Source organism: Cervus canadensis, chromosome 24 (genome assembly GCF_019320065.1).
Source record: "Cervus canadensis isolate Bull #8, Minnesota chromosome 24, ASM1932006v1, whole genome shotgun sequence".
Lineage (NCBI taxonomy): Eukaryota > Metazoa > Chordata > Mammalia > Artiodactyla > Cervidae > Cervus > Cervus canadensis.
This window is the reverse complement of record NC_057409.1, coordinates 11,281,105-11,300,538: the sequence shown is the minus strand read 5'-3', so window position 1 is coordinate 11,300,538 and position 19,434 is coordinate 11,281,105. Positions and strand designations below refer to the sequence as shown.

At 37.1% G+C, this 19,434-nt stretch overlaps 1 protein-coding gene across 13 annotated transcripts in view; it reads right to left on the bottom strand.

The window, feature by feature from the left end:
- EPB41 (erythrocyte membrane protein band 4.1) overlaps positions 1–19,434 on the bottom strand; it is a 178,321-nt gene that overhangs the window by 41,471 nt on the left and 117,416 nt on the right. For 9 of the 13 annotated variants that reach the window (XM_043444628.1, XM_043444632.1, XM_043444631.1 and 6 more), the window contains exons 11-15: positions 18,065–18,237; positions 6,776–6,969; positions 3,420–3,476; positions 3,206–3,247; positions 2,031–2,093 (exon numbers count right to left, since the gene is read on the bottom strand). In XM_043444628.1, coding sequence (XP_043300563.1) covers positions 2,031–2,093; positions 3,206–3,247; positions 3,420–3,476; positions 6,776–6,969; positions 18,065–18,237 — 529 coding nt within the window. The remainder of the gene's footprint in view (positions 1–2,030; positions 2,094–3,205; positions 3,248–3,419; positions 3,477–6,775; positions 6,970–18,064; positions 18,238–19,434) is intronic. The other 4 variants (XM_043444623.1, XM_043444627.1, XM_043444624.1 and 1 more) reach the window with 2 other exon arrangements.

Genomic DNA, 19,434 nt, shown 5'->3' with positions numbered 1-19,434 from the left:
CACACACTTGTTTAGAAATCCCCTCTCACGGCTGTCAATGAAATGCTGGGAAAAACACATCACACACAGGGACTTTGTGAGTCTCAGAAGCCATAACACACCTCATGGAACAAAGGACAAATATATGATTGGTACTGCAGGTTCCAGTTAGGAGGAATCAAAGACAGGCAAGCCAAGAAACAGGCATGTTTGGAATTGGGAGACGTTACACTGCTTGAGGATAAGGAGATCAACTGACATCTGTTATTCTTCCTAATCTCAGAAGTGGAACCATTCAGGCCTAGTTTCATTTACTAAAATGCTAAAGCAAAGAGATCTAGATACCAAGTTTAAAATGTCCTAGGGTGCAGCCTAAGAAAATTTCATGTTACATGAGGAAAACATATATAAAGCACTTGGTATTGTGCCCACCACGCAGTACATGGTTAATGAAAACTGGCCATAGTTTATTTTTATCAAAGTATCTTATACCTATCAGGCACTCAAAATATATGTATTGATAAAGAATTAGATGAGGTTAACTAATTCCTGGAGGCTGAGTTCTATCTAAAAAAATTTCTTCAAACTTCCACTTTAATACTTACTGTTACACATGTTCATCTTTCAGGTCTCAGCAAAGCATTACCTCATCAGAGACAACGTCCCTGTCCACCTTATTTGGAGCAGATCCTTTTTATTAGCATACCATACTGTCTATTTCCTTCACAGCTTTTATAATAACTTGTAATCATTTTATCAGTTTACTTATTCACTGTTTCTCCCTTCCACTTGTCCCTATATTATATGCTTCCTGAAGGCAAGAACCATTTATCATCTTCCTACAGTTTTATTTCCTTTGTACTTGAGTTAAATCCATGATGTCAGAATTTATATTTATTTCTTTTGGTTTTGTCTTGAGTGGAGTCATAATTAGGTCATCAGAGAAGAGTTTCTGATGTGTAAACATGATCTGTTTTTTCATAGAATCACTCCAATTTCCTTCATTTTTCCTCATAGAGTTCCTCTAATCTTCTAGTTAGTTTTTTATTTCCTTATCCAGTGTGGAGTCTGAAACTAGATAAAGTATACTAATATAAGTTTGGTGAAAATCTGATCAATATTGAGTATAATGACCTTACAATTCCTATAGCAGATAGTATGTTGCTATTTCTGAATGGGAGAAAAGTGTAGTTTAATAATTAGATGGATCCTAACACAAATCTGAGCTTTACTGATTTACTAGTGTATAACCGCAAAGAAATTACTTAATTTCTCTAAGCTTCAATTTTCTCTTTAAAATAAAAATTCCATACCCATAGACTTGTTTTGGGCTTCCCTTGTGGCTTAACTGGTAAAGAATCTGCCTGCAATGCAGGAGACCTGGGTTCGATCCCTGGGTTGGGAAGATGCCCTGGAGAAGGGAAAGGCTATCCACTCCAGTATTCTGGCCTAGAGAATTCCATGGACTGTACAGTCCATAGGGTCACAAAGAGTTGGACATGACTGAGCGACTTTCACTTTCAGACTTGTTTTATAATTAAACTATCTTATATCATATGAACTACTCATTAAATGCCAGCCTCCATTCTTTCCTTCCTGTATTTTACTTTTTTTCCCCTGACTATTCTTTTGTCATTTTCATAAGTCCATTTTGAATTGTGATCATACTTTTCCACACTCTCTAAGTTCAGAAGATTAAAAAACCATACAAATTTGATGCTTGAGACACTTATACTCTTGGACAATTCAAGAAACTTTTAAACAGTGATACTGTTCTTCCTAAAAGTGGGTAAAACAATGGAACCATGGGATGCAGAGAGGTAGTCCCAATCATATATTTTCGGATAAGTATGAGAAATGGAAACTAAAGATTCAAAAGTAGAGATGGTTGCATATCTTTACGTTTACCAACATGCAAAAGCATCTTAAACCTAAAGTTCTCTCATGCAACGGCATGCAAAACCAAACACAGCCCAGAAAGAAGAAAGGGGATCAGCGAAGAATGCAGGTTACGGGCAACCAACTGAAATAAGCTTCAAGTTCATACAAACCTCCAACATTAAATTGCTATGTCTGATATAAATGTTTTCACCATCTAGTCTCTCTCTCTTTTTCTGTGAAAATGAAAGAGGGAAAAACAGAAAAGCATAAAAAATTAAAATGTTGTTCTTGCGGGAAAAAACTGCAAATTGGCAAACCAAAAAAATATTTAAAATTAAATGTCCACAGCGAAGCATATGCCAACATGAAATGGTTACAGAACCACAAGGACACACAGAGGACACGATTACCAGCAGAAAATGGATGGCCTTGTTCATGAATGATGGGGAGAATGCGATGATGTTATTTAAACAGACAGTGCTCCTGGCTTCATTGGCTTCTTACATAACAAGCTGTTTTATGCTCCTTTTTGAAGCTAAGCTGTTTGAGGGTTATCTTAAAATGCATGACTTTAAGAAGTCTTGAATCTCTGTGTTCCATGGAGTAAGGAAATGTTTTAAAACATTATTTAGCTTTTTGACATTATTTCATATTCAGTAATACTGCAGTATGTACATCTCTAACACCTTCCATAAGAAAGATCTAAGGACATTTTATACATATCAGTCAATATTCTATTCAGTAAAAACACTCATCCCACTCCCTGGTTGAGAAGAGTGAGACACAGAACAGCCAAACCCGTAATTATTAGCAATACCGGGAGTTGCTGCTATGATGGTTTCCATAATGTTGTTGTTTAGTTGCTAAGTCATGTCAGACTCTTTATGATCCCATAGACAGAAGCACACCAGGCTTCCCCGTCCTTCACAAACCCCCAGAGTTTGCTCAAACTCAAGTCCATTGAGCATAAATACTGAATGCGTATTGTTGATTCCAAGCATGTGGTGCCACTGTGAAATATTTTTTATATAGTTTAAAGGATAGATTTGGCCTTCACTATTATTTCACTGTGTTTAAGAAGGTGTTTTCACACTGAAAAAGTTTATTTTAATGATTATTTTCAATATATAGTACAGGATTATAATTTCTTTAGTATACATATGTGTATATATATATATATATATATATACATTTGTGTGTATGTGTGTGTATACATCTGCTACTTGAAAGTACTCCCAGCTTAAGAGAAATCAATGAAAAGAATGGATCACTGTCTTTTTAATGCAATATGAAAGTCAGCAGGGGTGATGGTAATATGATATTGTGAAAGTGAAAAATGGCTAACCTTCCTCATTCTTATCAGATCTTCAGGTTTTTCTGCAAGCTTCTGTTTTGCCATTATTAAAAAAAAAAAAAAGAAAGAAAAATGATAAAATATTGACTCATTGAAGTTTGTTTGAACCTTCATTTTATATATATATATATAAGGAGCAGGGGAGATGGGAGAAGAAAAATTAGGGAGGGAGGGAAAAAGGAAAAAGTGGCCTGCTGGCACAAACCTGTGTTTGGTCACCATTTGGGGTGGGTATTGTGACCTCGATGTGGGTTTTTTCCACCTACATTTAAGAAATAAAGTGGTAAAAACATTTCAGGTTAGTAGGTTTCTATGAATGGCATTATTTCCAAAACAGCCACATCTTTAGGTGGTTGTGAAATAAACTGATAAGTAATCATAATGATGCAATCATACAGGGGGTGTTACAGAGAAGGACGCTGCTCTCAATAGCAATCTGTCAGTTCACCATCACATTCTCAAGGCTGAAGAGGTAATATGGACAGCCAAAGGATCAAAAAAAAAAAATTAAGGTAATTATTCTATTGATGAAGAAAACATGTTTCTATTTGTTTCTTAAAAAGTACTTACTAAAAATAATAACTTAGGCTTTAAAAAGTCATGTTTTCCTTTTCAAAAAATGTAGAAGTATTTTAAATGACAGTTAAAAACAAACATACAAATGAAGATATCCATGTGTGACATACATGACAGAAACAAAAAGAAAATCTTTACACTTAAAGATTTTTACACATAAAATAAATCACATAGGACACCAAACAGGTAAATACAAAAAGTTCTGTTAGTTGATCAATCTACTTAAGGAAGCAGTTTAATCCTTGAGTTTATTAGACAACAACACATCAAAATAAACTCAATGCAAATGTTACTGATGCATGCAGTTACTTCCAAGGCAGATTTATAAATAAGCACACACAGGGCTCAGCTGCAACATTCAACACACTGTACTCTCCTCTCCAGGGAGTGGGAGCCCATGTGTTCGGTGGATGTGAAAGATTCATCCTTAGTAGTAGGAAGATAGTAACTAATGCCTCCTGCTTAGCTTTGAAATACCTTTAGTAGCAGTCATTTTATATGCCCCAAGTAGAGTAAGCATAAATTTAAAAAACAAGATTGTTAAGAGAAAGCATAATAATAGTAAGCAATGCCTAAAGCACTGGATATATCAAAATGAGAAAAATGTTTTTATTAAGGGTCAAATCAATCACTTTGTATCTTTACATTCTTCACAGAACTTCATTAATTTGTAGTTTTGACATATTTTTTTTTTTTTTTTGGCTTCCAAGCAGCTTGCTGGTTCCCCAACCAGGGATGGAACCCTGGGCCCTCAGCAGTGAAAGCGCAGAGTCCTAACCGCTAGACTGTCAGGGAATTTCCTTGACATCTTCTTCTTGATCACATTTGGCAGCCTTACCTCAGAATATAATGTCATTGTGCTGTTTTCTCTGGGACAGAATATAAGGAACATAAGACGACACCAAACTTTTGTGACACTGTCAAATCACAAGCACATCTGGCTACAGCCCTTTTAACTGCTGGGGTAAGTAACAATTTGGGTTACTTCTGCTCTGAATCCCAGGAGACTTGCTGTGTGGCTATTCACAAGTCAGTTCACCTCTGAGTTTCAAGTTTTTTATTGATAGAATGGAGAGAATATCTTCATAGAGTTGTGAATGCTTAGCAAATGGAAGTTTTGAATTATTTGGTAAAGCTTAAATTACTTGTTTAAATGAATAATGACTTCTTGCTTTGGGTCCTTAGCAATCCAATAGCAAGAAGTTGAGAGCCTCTACTTCAGTTTAAGAATGGAGACCAAGCAACAACAATAGTTCTGTGTATACTCCTATAGAGAATATTAACTGAAATAAATATGCACATGAGGAAAGGTCCTGTCTCCACACCTGCAAAATAGGTCTTGTCAAATGACTCAAGATGCCAAAAAGCTCTCTATCTGGCACCAAATTAGTGTTAGGTAATGAGATTTCCACAATTACAGGGCTACTTTATTACTACTGCAGCTTTATATAGTAAATATAGCTTCAGGCAAATGCCATAATTAGTTTCTAACTGCTACAAATAAAATTAACTCAAGTCACTGTTAGCTCTGTCACTAATAGTACAGTAATAGAAGGTTATCAGAAGTGGCTTTCAGTCTGATCTCAATACAAGTGTCTCTAAATGTATTTATATAGAATTAACTAGCAAGAAGGCCCCCTACTGGCACCTAAATGGTGAGCATATAACAGGAAGTGATCTCTCCACTCTGCTGAGGTCCCAAAAGCAAAGGGAACCTATTCATGAAAATACTTGTGTCTGCCAGATAGTGAAAGAACAAGGAAGTTAGCACAAAGCCAAAGGAATCTTCGCCACCAGAAAGATTCCCTTGCCACTTCCAGTAATTCAACATTTTCAGTTAGCAATATAAATGAAAAGATGGTCAAAGTGCTAGGTGAGCTCCCCTAACATTAAAAACTGAAGTAGTCTAGCATCAAAAAGGCACTGTTGATGCGGAACCTTGTGGCCAATGGCAAGCACATCTGGCTAGATACAAAAATGCAAACACTTACCATTCATTCACTCTCCCCTACCTCTGGACTCAAGTTTGTCTCAAAGGACAGTGAGAACTATGTCACACCAAATACTTTTTTAATACAATCAAAACAGAGCCAGATTGGCCACGCTTTATAGATAAACTAGATATTGAACTAGCTCCAAAAGAACAGAATTAATCAATCTGCCAAGGTGAGAGCACTTACTAAGGTCTTACACAGTTTTACATTTCTTAACAGACATATAAAAATGTAGCTTTTCTTATAAAGATCATTTCTATTAATTTCTGTAGTCAACAGTGAGACTTTTATTTACTTTAATAAATCTGAACTGACACCACAATTCTATTGCTGCTTAAATGTATTTTTAAAAGTTCATCAACATATAAAAGATGAGTTCAGGTACAGTTACTCCTGGGAAATCTACTAATAAAAAACTTGTGATTTTTCAACAAAGTTCAGTGACTGTGGTACAATCAACTCAGAACTATAAACAACTCAGTAGCATAACTTTCCTTACATAATGGATCTTCTTTTTATAAAGTTACTTAAGATTTGAACAACCACATATATGTGCTTCATATAATATCTGGATATTCTTTGGGCACATTACACATATATCCATTTTAGGAAATCAAATTATATTTTAATCATACTAGCTGAGCTTACTCTTAGAAAGGAATGTGGAGATTCCTTCTGGATGAGTAAAAATTATTTTTAAAAGCAGATGATCACAGTGCTGGTGTGTTTCACAGACTCGGTTTTTAAAATTTAAGTTGGGTAAAGCTGTGTGTCACCTGAAAACATCTGGGACAGCTTACAGTCTTCATGACGTAATTCTTTGAAAATATTTTACAGGTTTAAGGGAGCTACCTTCTTTCAGAAAGAGTGAGGAAGAAATAACTTTGTTAGGATTTAACAAAAACCAGTGCTTTGAGAACCCTCCTGGTCAAGGAGTCAACACCTCTGAATCAGAAAGTGAGTGAGCTGGACCTCTGGGCTTACGACATACCTTCCATGCTTCTGTGGGCTCTGGCTCAGCATCCTCAGGTGGTGCCTCTTCCTTTTTCACTTCAACCTGCACTGTTTCCTTCTGTGCTTTCTTGACAGGTGCACCTGGGACACCGCCCTCTGCGGCTTGACTCGGAGCAATGGCTGGTGCAGAGGTGGGCCGAGGACTTCGGTCTGCTGACTCAACGGCCGCTGCTGCATGAAGAAGACAAAAGTGAAAGAGAAGTGAAGGTGAGAGTCACTGTACCACCTTCACAGCCACCATGTGAAATAACTGTGGCTTCAGGACACATATGAGTGTTACAATGTCCAGTGGCTAACATACAGAAGGTAAAAAAATGAATTATTAATGTTCTGGTAGATGACCAACGGCTATAGTGGCCATAAAAAAGTTAGAAGAACCCTGACAGAAAAGCTAAAAACTCCTGATGATGATCATATTCTATAAAGGGTGGGACGGGGCAGGGGAGTGGGGGATTGAGTGCAGACAGCAAAATACAAAAAAAAAAAATGAAAAGCTCATTTTATTAAAAAGTTGGCAAGATTGTTTAAGCTTGTAATCTATTAGCTTTAAGAACTTGCAAGGTAGTCTATGAAGGAGAAAAAGGGTTAATTAAGTCTGATTTCTTCCAGGAAGACTTTTTGAAATAAAGATGCATTTATTTATAGGTGATTTCAGTAACCTAAAAATATATTCTAGAAAAGAGGATTAAGTCTGATTTTTCTGTTAAGCCCCCTTGGAATGATTACAAAATAACTTGGAATGATTACAAAATAACTTGGGATAAAGGAATCTTCTTATAAGACATGTACACTTTTTGATGGTTATTTAAGAGCAAATCTTTGAACCAGACACTTTTCTTTTTAACTTTTTCATTAAAATGTAAAATTCAATCCATTCAACTAGTTTATGTCTTTTGGCTGGGGCATTTAATCAATTTATAGAATACTCTCTGACATAAATTGCAGCAAGATCTTTTTTGATCCACTTCCTGGAGTAATGAAAATAAAAACAAAAATAAACCAATGGAACCTAATTAAACTTAAAGCTTTTGCACAGCAAAGAAAACTATGAACAAAACAAAAAGACAATCCACAGGATGGGAGAGAATATTTGCAAACAAAGTGACCAACAAGGGATTAATTTCCAAAATACACAAACAGCTTATGCAGCTCGATGTCAAAAAAACAAACAACCCAATCGAAAAATGGGTGGAAGATCTAAATAGGCGTTTCTCCAAAGAAGACATGCAGATGACCAAGAGGCACATGAAAAGATGCTCAACATCACTAATTATTAGAGAAATGCAAATCAAAACTACAATGAGGTATCACATCAATCAGAATAGCCATCATCAAAGAAGTCTACAAACAATAAATGCTATAGAGAATGTAGAGAAAGGGAACCCTTCAACACTGCTGTTGGGAATGTAAATTGGTACAGCCGCTATGGAGAACAGTATGCATGTTCCTTAAAACACTAAAGACAGAGTTATCATATGATCCAGCCATTCCACTCCTGGGCATGTATCTGGAGAAAATCATAATTCAAAAAGTTACATACACCCTAATATTCATTGCAGCATTATTTACAACAGCCAGGGCATGGAAGCAACCTAAATGTCCACCGATGGATGAATGAATAAATAAAGAAGATGTCATATGTATGTATATAGAATGGAATATTACTCAACCATAAAAAAGAACAAGATAATGCCATCTGCAAGGACACAGATGGACCTAGAGATTGTCATCCTGCGTGAAGTCAGACACAAAAGACAAATATCATACATTACCACTCATATGTGGAATATTTAAAAAAAAATCAGTGTTACTGGGTTGGCCAAAAAGTTTATTGAGGTTTTTCCATTACATCATATGGAAAAACTAGAATGAACTTTTTGGCCAACCCAATACAAATGAACTTATTTATGAAACAGAAATAGATTGACAGATGTAGAAAACAAACTTATGGTTCCCAAAGGGGGAAGGGGTGGAGAGGAATAAGTTGGGAGATTGGGACTGACATATACATACTACTACATATAAAACAGGTAACTAATAAGAACCAACTGTATAGCACAGGGAATTCTACTCAACACACTGTAATGACCTATTGGGAAAGCAATCTAGGAAGAATGGAGATATATATATATCATATATATATATATATATATATATATATACACACCTTATTTGCTGTGCTGTACAGCAGAAACTAACATATTGTAAATCAACTATACTCTAATAAAAATTAATTAAAAAAATAAAAAAATTCAAAACCTTTGGTCTTTAGTCCTTAAAATAATCAAAACAACACTTTGAGTTCCACCCTACTCTCTTCCAGAGTCTTATCACTCTGCATCATTGCTCCCATTCTCTAATATATCTAGAGCAGCAGTTCTCAACCAAGGGTGATTTTGCCCACCCCCCCAAGAACATTTGGCAACATCCGGAAACATTTTTGATTGTCATAACTGAGAAGTAGGAAGGGTTACTGGCTCTAATGTGTACAGAATAAGCTTTCTAGGTTAATTAGCCCTAATTTAGGGCAAAGACTATGTATAGATTGCTTTAGAGGGAATTGCTTTAGAACTGTGGTGTTGGAGAAGACTCTTGAAAGTCCCTTGGACTGCAAGGAGATCAAACCAGTTCATCCTAAAGGAGATCAGTCCTGGGTGTTCATTGGAAGGACTGATGTTGAAGCTGAAACTCCAATCCTTTGGCCACCTGATGCGAAGAGCTGACTCACTTGAAAAGACCCTGATGCTGGGAAAGATTGAGCGCAGGAGGAGAAGGGGACAACAGAGGATGAGATGGTTGGATGGCGTCACTGACTCAGTGCACATGGGTTTGGGTAGACTCCGGGAGTTGGTGATGGACAGGGAGGCCTGGCGTGCTACAGTTCATGGGGTCGCAAAGAGTCGGACATGACTGAGTGACTGAACTGATCTAGAGGGAATATACAATATATGCTTATGACAAAAGTTTGATCTTTTCACAGAGTTAAGAGCTGTTTTGGTTTGGATTACTGGGCATCTAAGTTTCACATCACTCACTTAAAAACAATCACTCATACTCTTTTTATGCTTTTTATCTTCATTCTTTCAGCAACTAAAAGAGGACATCCATACACTTTGCAGTAAGAGCCCACTGGCAATGTCTAGAAATGCAGTGTGTTTCCATATGATTTAATATTTCTGATCATTAACCTTCATGTGCTGAGACTTTAAAATCTTAATTAAATTACATGGAAATCTGTATAACTTTTATTACACACTTTCCTGCATTCTTAAATTGAGTATACTGAAATTAACTTTTCCTGATAAATTTAGATTCATAAGCAGTAAAAATTAGGTAAAACAAAAGGTATTCCATGAATCAGGACAGATTAAAAAATTGAAACTCACAAGTATTGCATATACACAACACCAAAAAAGAAATGCTTGATGTACTGTAATGAGCTCTAGAGAAAGAAATCACTCCTCAGGGGATACACAGGAAAAAAACAACAGAAACCCAAGGATCTAATTTATCTTTCAGTAGAAACTCTGTAGCCTCTTGCAAGTCCCTGCTCTTCATGGGTGCTCTAAGCCCGTCAATGCAAGAATGGCAGATGGCAGACCAAAGCTAACAACACAGGGGAATGTGACAAAATATTTTGCTCACAGTTGTGTTAAAGTATCATTATACATGTGTATTCACACCTCCTCTCAAAGAATTAATTCGACTCTGTCTGGCATCAGAGAAGCATAGCCCATGCTTTCACCATGTGTTATTTTGCCACTTGCATTTGGTTTTAATCCAACACTAATATTGCAGAGCCAAATGATTTAAGTTTTCAGTATTCCTAGCCCTTGCAATCTGTGCTATATGAGGAAAAGTAGGTATAAGTGTGTTAACTGGCAGTTAGAAACAGAGGCAGAAAGTTGCATCATTTGCAAAATATGGAAGATATTAACTCTATGGGAAGTTCAGCTCAGTTGCTCAGTCTTGTCCAACTCAGGGATCCCATGGATGGCAGCATGCCAGGCTTCCCTGTCCATCACCAACTTCTGGAGCTTGCTCAAACTCATGTCCATCGAGTCGGTGATGCCATCAAACCATCTCGTCCTCTGTCGTCCCCTTCTCCTCCCGCCTTCAATCTTTCCCAGCATCAGGGTCTTTTCAAATGAGTCAGTTCTTCGCATCAGGTAGCCAACGTATTGGAGCTTCAGTCCTTCCAATGAATATTCAGGACTGATCTCCTTTAGGATGGACTGGCTGGATCTCCTTGCAGTCCAAGGGACTCTCAAAAGTCTTCTCCAACACCACAGTTCAAAAGCATCAGTTCTTTAGCGCTCAGCTTTTTCTATGGTCTAACTCTCACATACATACAAGACTACTGGAAAAACCATAGCTTTGACTAGATGGACCTTTGTTGGCAAAGTAATGTCTCTGCTTTTTAATATGCTGTCTACATAGGTCATGACTTTTCTTCCAAGGAGCAAGCATCTTTTAACTTCATGGCTGCAGTCACCAGCTGCAGTGATTTTGGAGCCCAAGAAAATAAAATCTCTCACTGTTTCCATTGTTTCCCCATCTATTTCCCCAACTCTATGGGAAAGTTGGATATAAAAATACTTTACAGGAGAAGGAAATGGCAACCCACTCCAGTGTTCTTGCCTGGAAAAGTCCATGGACAGAGGAGCCTGGCGGGCTGCAGTCCATGGGGTCACATGACTGAGCATGTGTGCACGAGGGTGGAGGGAGATGGGTTGGTAGCAATAAAGTGGGAGAACTAAAAAAAAAAAATACTTTACAAATACTAAATATTAATAACTTTAAAGTCATATGTAGATCTTTGTATTTTTTTCTTACAGGTTAATATTATTTCAAGAGTGTGCTGAGTAAAAATACACATTGATATGCAATTCAAGCGTAAAATATCACCTAGGACCTCTGGAGAGAAGCAAATTCCTTTTCTCCATAAAAAGGCTATAAAAAGTGTGGATCACAACAGAGAATCATGGTAGTGACTGTGGTTCTTGTCTTTTTATTTTTTTATTTTTCTTGTATTTTTAAACAACTTGAGATATAAGTCACATACTATAAAATTCACCCATTTAGACTGTCTAATTCAATGCTTTTTCATATATTCAGTGTTGGAGGTAGTGCTTACTTCTTAAGATATTCTGGCTTTTCAGTTTTATGAGTTCATTTGTTAGCTATTAAAAGATTTTGGTGCATATACAGAGAACACTTAACTCTAAAAATGGCATTATTTCCCTTTTCTGAAGGTCTAGACAAAGAAGAGTCCTGGTTGTGATCAGTTTGTGGGCCCATTAACTCCAGTATTATACTGCTCTTATCTGACAACAATAGAATCGAATTATTTATTAGAGCAGTGAAGAGTAAAACTCAAAACGATCATATTGAGTAAAAGGAGTCTTAAATTCTAGTTCTATCTCTGATACTAGCACAATTTCTGCTAGGATGGCACAGGTACAATAGGTATGCAATAGGTCAGTGGTTCCATTATCAGAGGAGCATGATTCATCTTTGGATCTTGGAAAAACGAACAAAAAAACCCAGCTGATGCTCAGCTCCACCACAGACAGATGTGGTATCTGAGTGAAGCTTGGGCATTTGTTTTGTTTTAAAGCTCCAAAGACAACATGGATGTATTCCCCTGGCAAGAGTCACTGCAACCACTACTCACAGGGTGGATACGGCTTGGTGTGTGAACCTAGGAAGTTATATGACTGTTTTGTGCCCCAGTTTCCTCAATAGTAAAGCAATAATTCCTAAATGCTTTTTGTCCACTAGATTGTTGGCACTAAATAGGAATATATAGAAATGGTTTGAAAATCAAAAAATGCAACAAAAATATAAGCTGAAAAATCCTTGTCATCATTATTAGCATATTCTTGTGACCTCCTACTCTATCATACAAATTGGTATCTGAATCAGTTTTAGTTCTTTAGCAGATGCTCTGAGCACCAGATAGAAAAGAGAAAGGGAATGTTCATTAAAATGAGGTCTCTTACAAAGTAATACTTATTAAAGTTTCCCTAATACACCATCTTGAGCTTAGAAGCTTATATTAATTTTAAAAAGGGGGAGGCCTAATAGGGGAAAGTCTCTCTATTAAGAAGAATGGAAAAGGATCCGGGAAAAGGAGGAAAAATAGTTTTTATAGACACTCCAATTCTTATACTGAGCAGACAGTACACAGAGAAACAGAAGACATTTGAAAACAGAACTACACAAAAAGTGTCCTACTCAGTTTATATGCCATTTAGATGTTTAAAAGATAATATATATAAAACATTTAGAACAGTACCTAGAGCATACTAAGTGCTCAATGAACTGTCTAATGACATCTTTTATCCCTCCTCTTCTACAGAAAAGAAGTTATCTTGGTGAAGGATAAAAAACATGGTACTGGCAGAACAGGTTTAGATATTCTGAGCTCTGTCACTGACTATGTGATGTTAGGCAAGTCCCTTAAATTCTAAGGTTAGGTTGTAAGAAATAATAAACATCAATGGATATTCTCTTAAGAAATTAGAAAAAGAACAGTTCAAAAAAAAAGTAAAAAGAAAATAATAAAAATACTAGCTGGCAAAAGTTAAATTAAAAATATATGACAGGAAGAAAACAAAACCCAAAACTGGTTCTTTGGAAAGATTAATAAAATTAACAGATCAGTTACAAGCTTGTTTAAAAAAAAAAAAAGAGGGATAGGTGTATAACATACCAATATGAGGAACACAGAAGGGGAAATTGCTGTAGATCTTACAAATATTAAAAAAAATAGAACTTTATGGCAATATACTTGAAAATTTAGATGGAACGGGCATTTCCTAGAAAAAGCACAATTACCAAAACTGAAACAAGAACTAGAACATCTTAATAGTCCTTTCTAATAAAGACACTGAATCTGAAAGCAAAGAACCCTGCCACAAAGGAATCTTTAGAACCAGCTGGCTAGAATTTATAGGTGAATTCTTCCCAAACATTAAGGAAGAAATAATACCAATCTTATCCAAACTCTTCCAGAGAGCAGAAAGAGGGGATACTTCTCAATTTACTTTGAGGGCAGCATAAACTTGATACTAAAACCTGACAACATTTACAAGAAAGGAAAATTATAGGCCTATCTCTTTCATGAACATCATTGCAGAAAGCCTTAACTGACATAAGAAGAATATACTATGATCAAATTGAGTTTACTTCAAGAATGCCAAGAAGGCTTAACAATGGAAAGTCAATCAGTGTAAGCCATCATGTAACATAAAGAAGGAGAAAAATCCTATTACTATATCAACTGATGAAGTAAAAAGCATTTGATAAAAGTCACCATTTATTCATGATAAAAACTCTCCGAAGTTTCCTTCTCTGATAAGAGGTAGCTATGTAAACCCAGAGCAAACATCACACTTAATGATGAAATACTGATGCTTTCTCCCTGAGATTGAAAGTAAGACAAGAGTACATAAAGAATACCCACAAATTAATAAGACAGGCAGCCCAATAAAAATATGAGCAGAAGATTTGAACAGGCACTTCAGAAATAATGACATGCAAGTAGCTATAAACTGTGAAAAGGTACTTAAGTTCACTAGTCATTAGGATATGAGTGAAAACTTTTTTATGGTCAGAAAAGTTCATTTGGGTTTTTCTATAATACCTTACAGATTTCCCCCTAAGAACACAGTGTATAACTTAATAAGAACTGGCCAGTATTAGTCAATAGACAGAGACATCAAGCTTTTTTAAAATCTTGAACTATGAGGTTTCTACAGCCAGAAAAAGAGAAACAGTCAACACATGACTTCTACAAGTAATAGAAGAGTCTTTCTAAGTAAAACTTTCTAATTTGGTCAAAGTACCAAAGCTGAATAACCCTTGAACTGTTGGTTATTTTGCTGTTAGAAAGAAAAGATACATCAGGCATAATATCTATATAACAATGAAATTTCATTAAGTGGAAAACGCCATGGAATCTGGTATTGGATAGATGTGGGGTTTTGTTTAAGCTATCTGTGAGATCTTGAACAAGCTGCTTAAATTTTCCAATTATAGTTTTCTCACTGAAAAAGGGGATAAAATAATGGAAATGATAGCTCTCCAAAACTAAAGTAAACTGGAGGTAGGGTGATTTACTGGTCAAGAAGGCAATGCTTTATGTTGTTATAAGAATATGGCAGGACTCCCCTTGTTAAGGAAAGAATCTGGTTGAGAATCCAATCGCCAGTGCAGGGGACATGGGTTTGATCCCTGGTCCAGGAAGATTCCACATGCCATGGAGCAGCTAAGCCATGTGCCACAATTACTGAGCCTGCATGCTACAACTACTGAAGCCTTTGAAACTAGAGCCTGTGCTCAGCAACAAGAGAAGCTACTGCAGTGAAAAGGCCGTGCACTGCAATGAAGACTAACCCCCACTCACCACAACCAGAGAAAGCCCATGCAGAGCAACAAAGACCAAGTGCAGCCAAAAATAAAATAAATAAATAAAAAATAATATGGCAGACATGAGGACTGAGTCTTCATACCTTAAATTTAACATGTCCAACTCTGCTCCTCTCTCAGACTTTCCCACCGTACTAAATGATCAAACCTAGGAAAAAATCTTGATTTTCTTTTCCTTACCATCTCCAACACTTAATTTACCAGTAATTCTGTCAAGCCTGGCTTCTGAATCATATCCCTGATCCGTCTTCACTATCTTTAATGAAAATACTCAAGTCCCAGCTGCTGCCATCTCTCATGCAAATCCAGCAACAGACTTCATCATTATTCTGCCTTTCTACCCCTGGAGTAGAGTAGATCTTTGCACTAGCCACATGTGTCTATTTAAATTTAGTTAAAAATGAGTTTCTCAGTTTCATAGCCACATTTCAGGTTCATAATGGCCACAGGTAGCTATTGGCTATCAAACTGGACATCACAAAATAGAAGAACTTCATCCTCACAGAAAGTTCTATGGCACGGCACTGGTCTAGACACCTGCCAAGCTCACTCCTACCTCCAGGGCTTCATACTCACTACTCTCTCTTCAAGAATGTTCTTCCCCCAGATTTATTTATTTAACCTCACAATTCAGGTTTCAGTTCAGATGAAGCTCCTCAGAGAAAACTTCTGAATTTAGACTGGACCACTCAGTCTGACTCATTAGAAAAGACCCTGAAGCTGGGAAAGATAGAGTGCAGGAGGAAAAGGGTATGACAGAGGATGAGATGGTTGGATGGCATCATCAACTCAATGGACATGAGTTTGAGTAAATTCTGGGAGTTGGTGAGGGACAGGGAAGCCTGGCGTGCTGCAGTCCACGGGGTCACAAAGAGTTGGACACAACTGAGCAACTGAACAACAATTCAGTCTGAAACAGCTTCTCAACTGCCCCACCCCCGGACACGCTCCCTCCCATTACTCTATTTTGTTTTCTTTACAGCACTTATCACTATCTGAACTTGTTTTATTTCTGTTTCTACCCATAAAACATAAGCCCCATAAGAGCAGGACTATGTATGTTCACATCTGTATCCCCAGAAACTAGAATAATACCGGACACACAGAAACGTACAACAAATTGTTGAACATAGTAGTAAATGAATTAAGTATCCAACAACCAACATGTACTCCGACCCACTTACCTGCTATCATATCTTAAGAAAAATTATTTAATCTCTGAGCTTAATTTCCGTGTGTGTGTGTTATTCACTCAGTTGTCTCCAACTCTTTGTGACCCCATGGACCCCATAGACTGTAGCCTGCCAGGTTCCCCTGTCCAGGGAGTTCTCCAGGCAAGAATACTGGAGTGGGTTGCCATTTCCTTCTCCAGAGACTCTTCCTGACCCAGGGATCGAACCTGGGTCTCCTGCATTGCAGGTGGATTGCTTACCATCTGAGCCAACAGGGAACTTAATTCTTAGTGTTATCATGAAGAATAAATAAATCAAAGACTACAATCTGCCTTGTAGAGAAACACCAGAAAGAAAGAAACTTGATGTGCAGTACCAGAAACAAAAGTTCTACTGCTTGGATAATTTCCAAGTGTGGCTAACCCATTCCTGATTCCTTTAAAGTGAGTTATGTGTTTCTGATATATGCTCCCACAATGCAACAAACCAGAATACAGCAGCATAGTTCTGGATAATAATTAACAAAATAATAATTCTGTGGCCAGAACATTAATAATATTTCAATGATACTTAATATTTTAGTATCAATTATTAAGTGCCAACCACTGTGCTAAGCATGTCATCTCATTTATTTCTCATGAAAATTCGAGGTAATATTATAGTCTCATCATACCCATTTTATGAATGACAAACAGATTAAGTAACTCATTCAAGAAGATAGATCATAAATGCAGTGGCTGAGACTGGGAGCCAGGTCTGATTCTGTAACCCAAACCTCTAACTACTATAACATGCATCTTGCTTTTACAGTAGACAGCACAGAGCTACAATCAGCAATACCCTATTTTGCTTACTGCCTTCTGAACTTTTACTTATTAGCTACCTCTTTTTAGTGGCATAAAGAACTGACCATGGCTTGGGAATTCCCTGGATGTTCAGTGGTTAGGACTCGGTGCTTTCATTGCTGGGGCCTAGGTTCAATTCCTGCTCAGGGAACTAAGATCCCACATGCTATGCGGCATGGCCAGGAAAAAAAAATGAATATGGCTTATTACTTCATTTCATTAATGCTAATGCTCTAAAATCCTTAAGACTAAACTTAGAAAAACTGTAACAGATCTTCTGTCAAGATATACAATCATGAAACATTTATTTCCTCCTCCTTTTATTTAAACAAAATTTGGAGACTCCAAGAATACGATTGTTTTTTCTGTCTATAATTGACACACGACAAATATTCTAAACTTTTTCAATGATTTCCATAGCACTAGAGTGAGGCAGACCCTCTCCCTCTTTTCTACTTGAAAAATAACTACTTAAGAATGTCCAAGAGGGTTTTAGTGCAGTATTTTACATTAGGTTTTGCCCTGTGGCAGAGAATTTTGAATTCTAATTCTAGTGGTGTTTAACCCACCACTACCTAGCAGTGGGACCCTGATCTAGTTACTACTCTCTCTGAACCTTTCTTCTCCTTTTCTTAAGGTGATTTCACTAAAGTATACAATTAGGAAGATCCTTTTCATTTTCCACTGAGATTCTTTGATTCTTTTATAGATAACTGTACTTTCTTTGCACCCGATCACATCTGATAACCACATTTCCTTTATCTCTCTCTAAAGAGTCAGGATGACAAGAAATCATTAATTCTCGGTACAAACCTCCATCAAGGCTTCGGGATGCTCGTTTGCTTGCTGTGCGCTCAAAGTGTGGGGCAGGCCTGTCAATCAGAGCACTAGCTTGCCTGGTCTGAGCCTGAGTTCGGCCACTGTATCGGAATTTGGATCCCAGGGCAAGAAATTTGCTTTTAGGAATGGTGTCTGTAGATGTCAGTCTGGCGGGAAGAAACATAATAATCATATATTATATACATTATCTTACTCTAACAAGACTGAAATTAAAGCCAAAATCAAGAATTAAAAAGTTTCATAACTCTCATAGTTTCCTTATAATTACTAAAACAAATTTCCAACCAAGTAATCATTATTTTAATTGTCATTCTCAAAGAAATATGTATAATTTATTTGTGGCCTTTATTAATGATATAACCTTATATCGCTCTAGGTTTTCAAAATGTTTTTATAGCACTGTACTATTATCACTATCAGTTCAGTTCAGTTGTTCAGTCATGTCCGACTCTTTGTGACCCCATGGACCGCAGCATGCCAGACTTGCCTGTCCATGACCAACTTCCGAAGTTTGCTCAAATCACGTCCATCGACGCAGTGATGTCATCCAACCATCTCATCCTCTGTCATCCCCTTCTCCTCCTGCCCTCAATCTTTCCCAGTGTCAGGGTCTTTTCCAATGAGTCAGTTCCTTGCATCAGGTGGCCAAAGTATTGGAGCTTCAGCTTCAGCATCAGTCCTTCCAATGAATATTCAGGACTGATTCCTTTAGAATGGACAGGTTGGACCTCCTTGCAGTCCAAGGGACTCTCAAGAGTCTTCTCCAACACTACAGTTCAAAAGCATCAATTCTTTGGCACTCAGCTTTCTCTATAGTCCGGCTCTCACATCTATATATGACTACTGGAAAAACCATAGCTTTGACTAGATGGACCTTTGTCGGCAAAGTAACGCCTCTGCTTTTTAACATGCTATCTAGGTTGGTCACAGCTTTTCTTCCAAAGAGCAACTGTCTTTTAATTTCAAGGCCGCAGTCACTATTGGCAGTGATCTTGGAGTACAAGAAAATAAAATCTGTCACTGTTTCCATTGTTTCCCCATCTATTTGCCATAAAGTGATAGGACTGGATACCATGATCTTCATTTTTTGAACCTGAGATGTAAGCCAGCTTTTTCACTCTCCTCTTTCACTTTCATCAAGAGGCTCTTTAGTTCTTCTTTGCTTTCTGCCAGAACAGTGGTATCATCTGCATATCTGAGGTTATTGGTATTCCTCATGGCAATCTTGATTCCAGCTTGTGCTTCATCCAGCCCGGCATTTCACATATAAGCAGGGTGACAATATACAGCTGTGACATCCTCCTTTTCCAGTTTGGAACCAGTCTGTTGTTCCATTTCTGGTT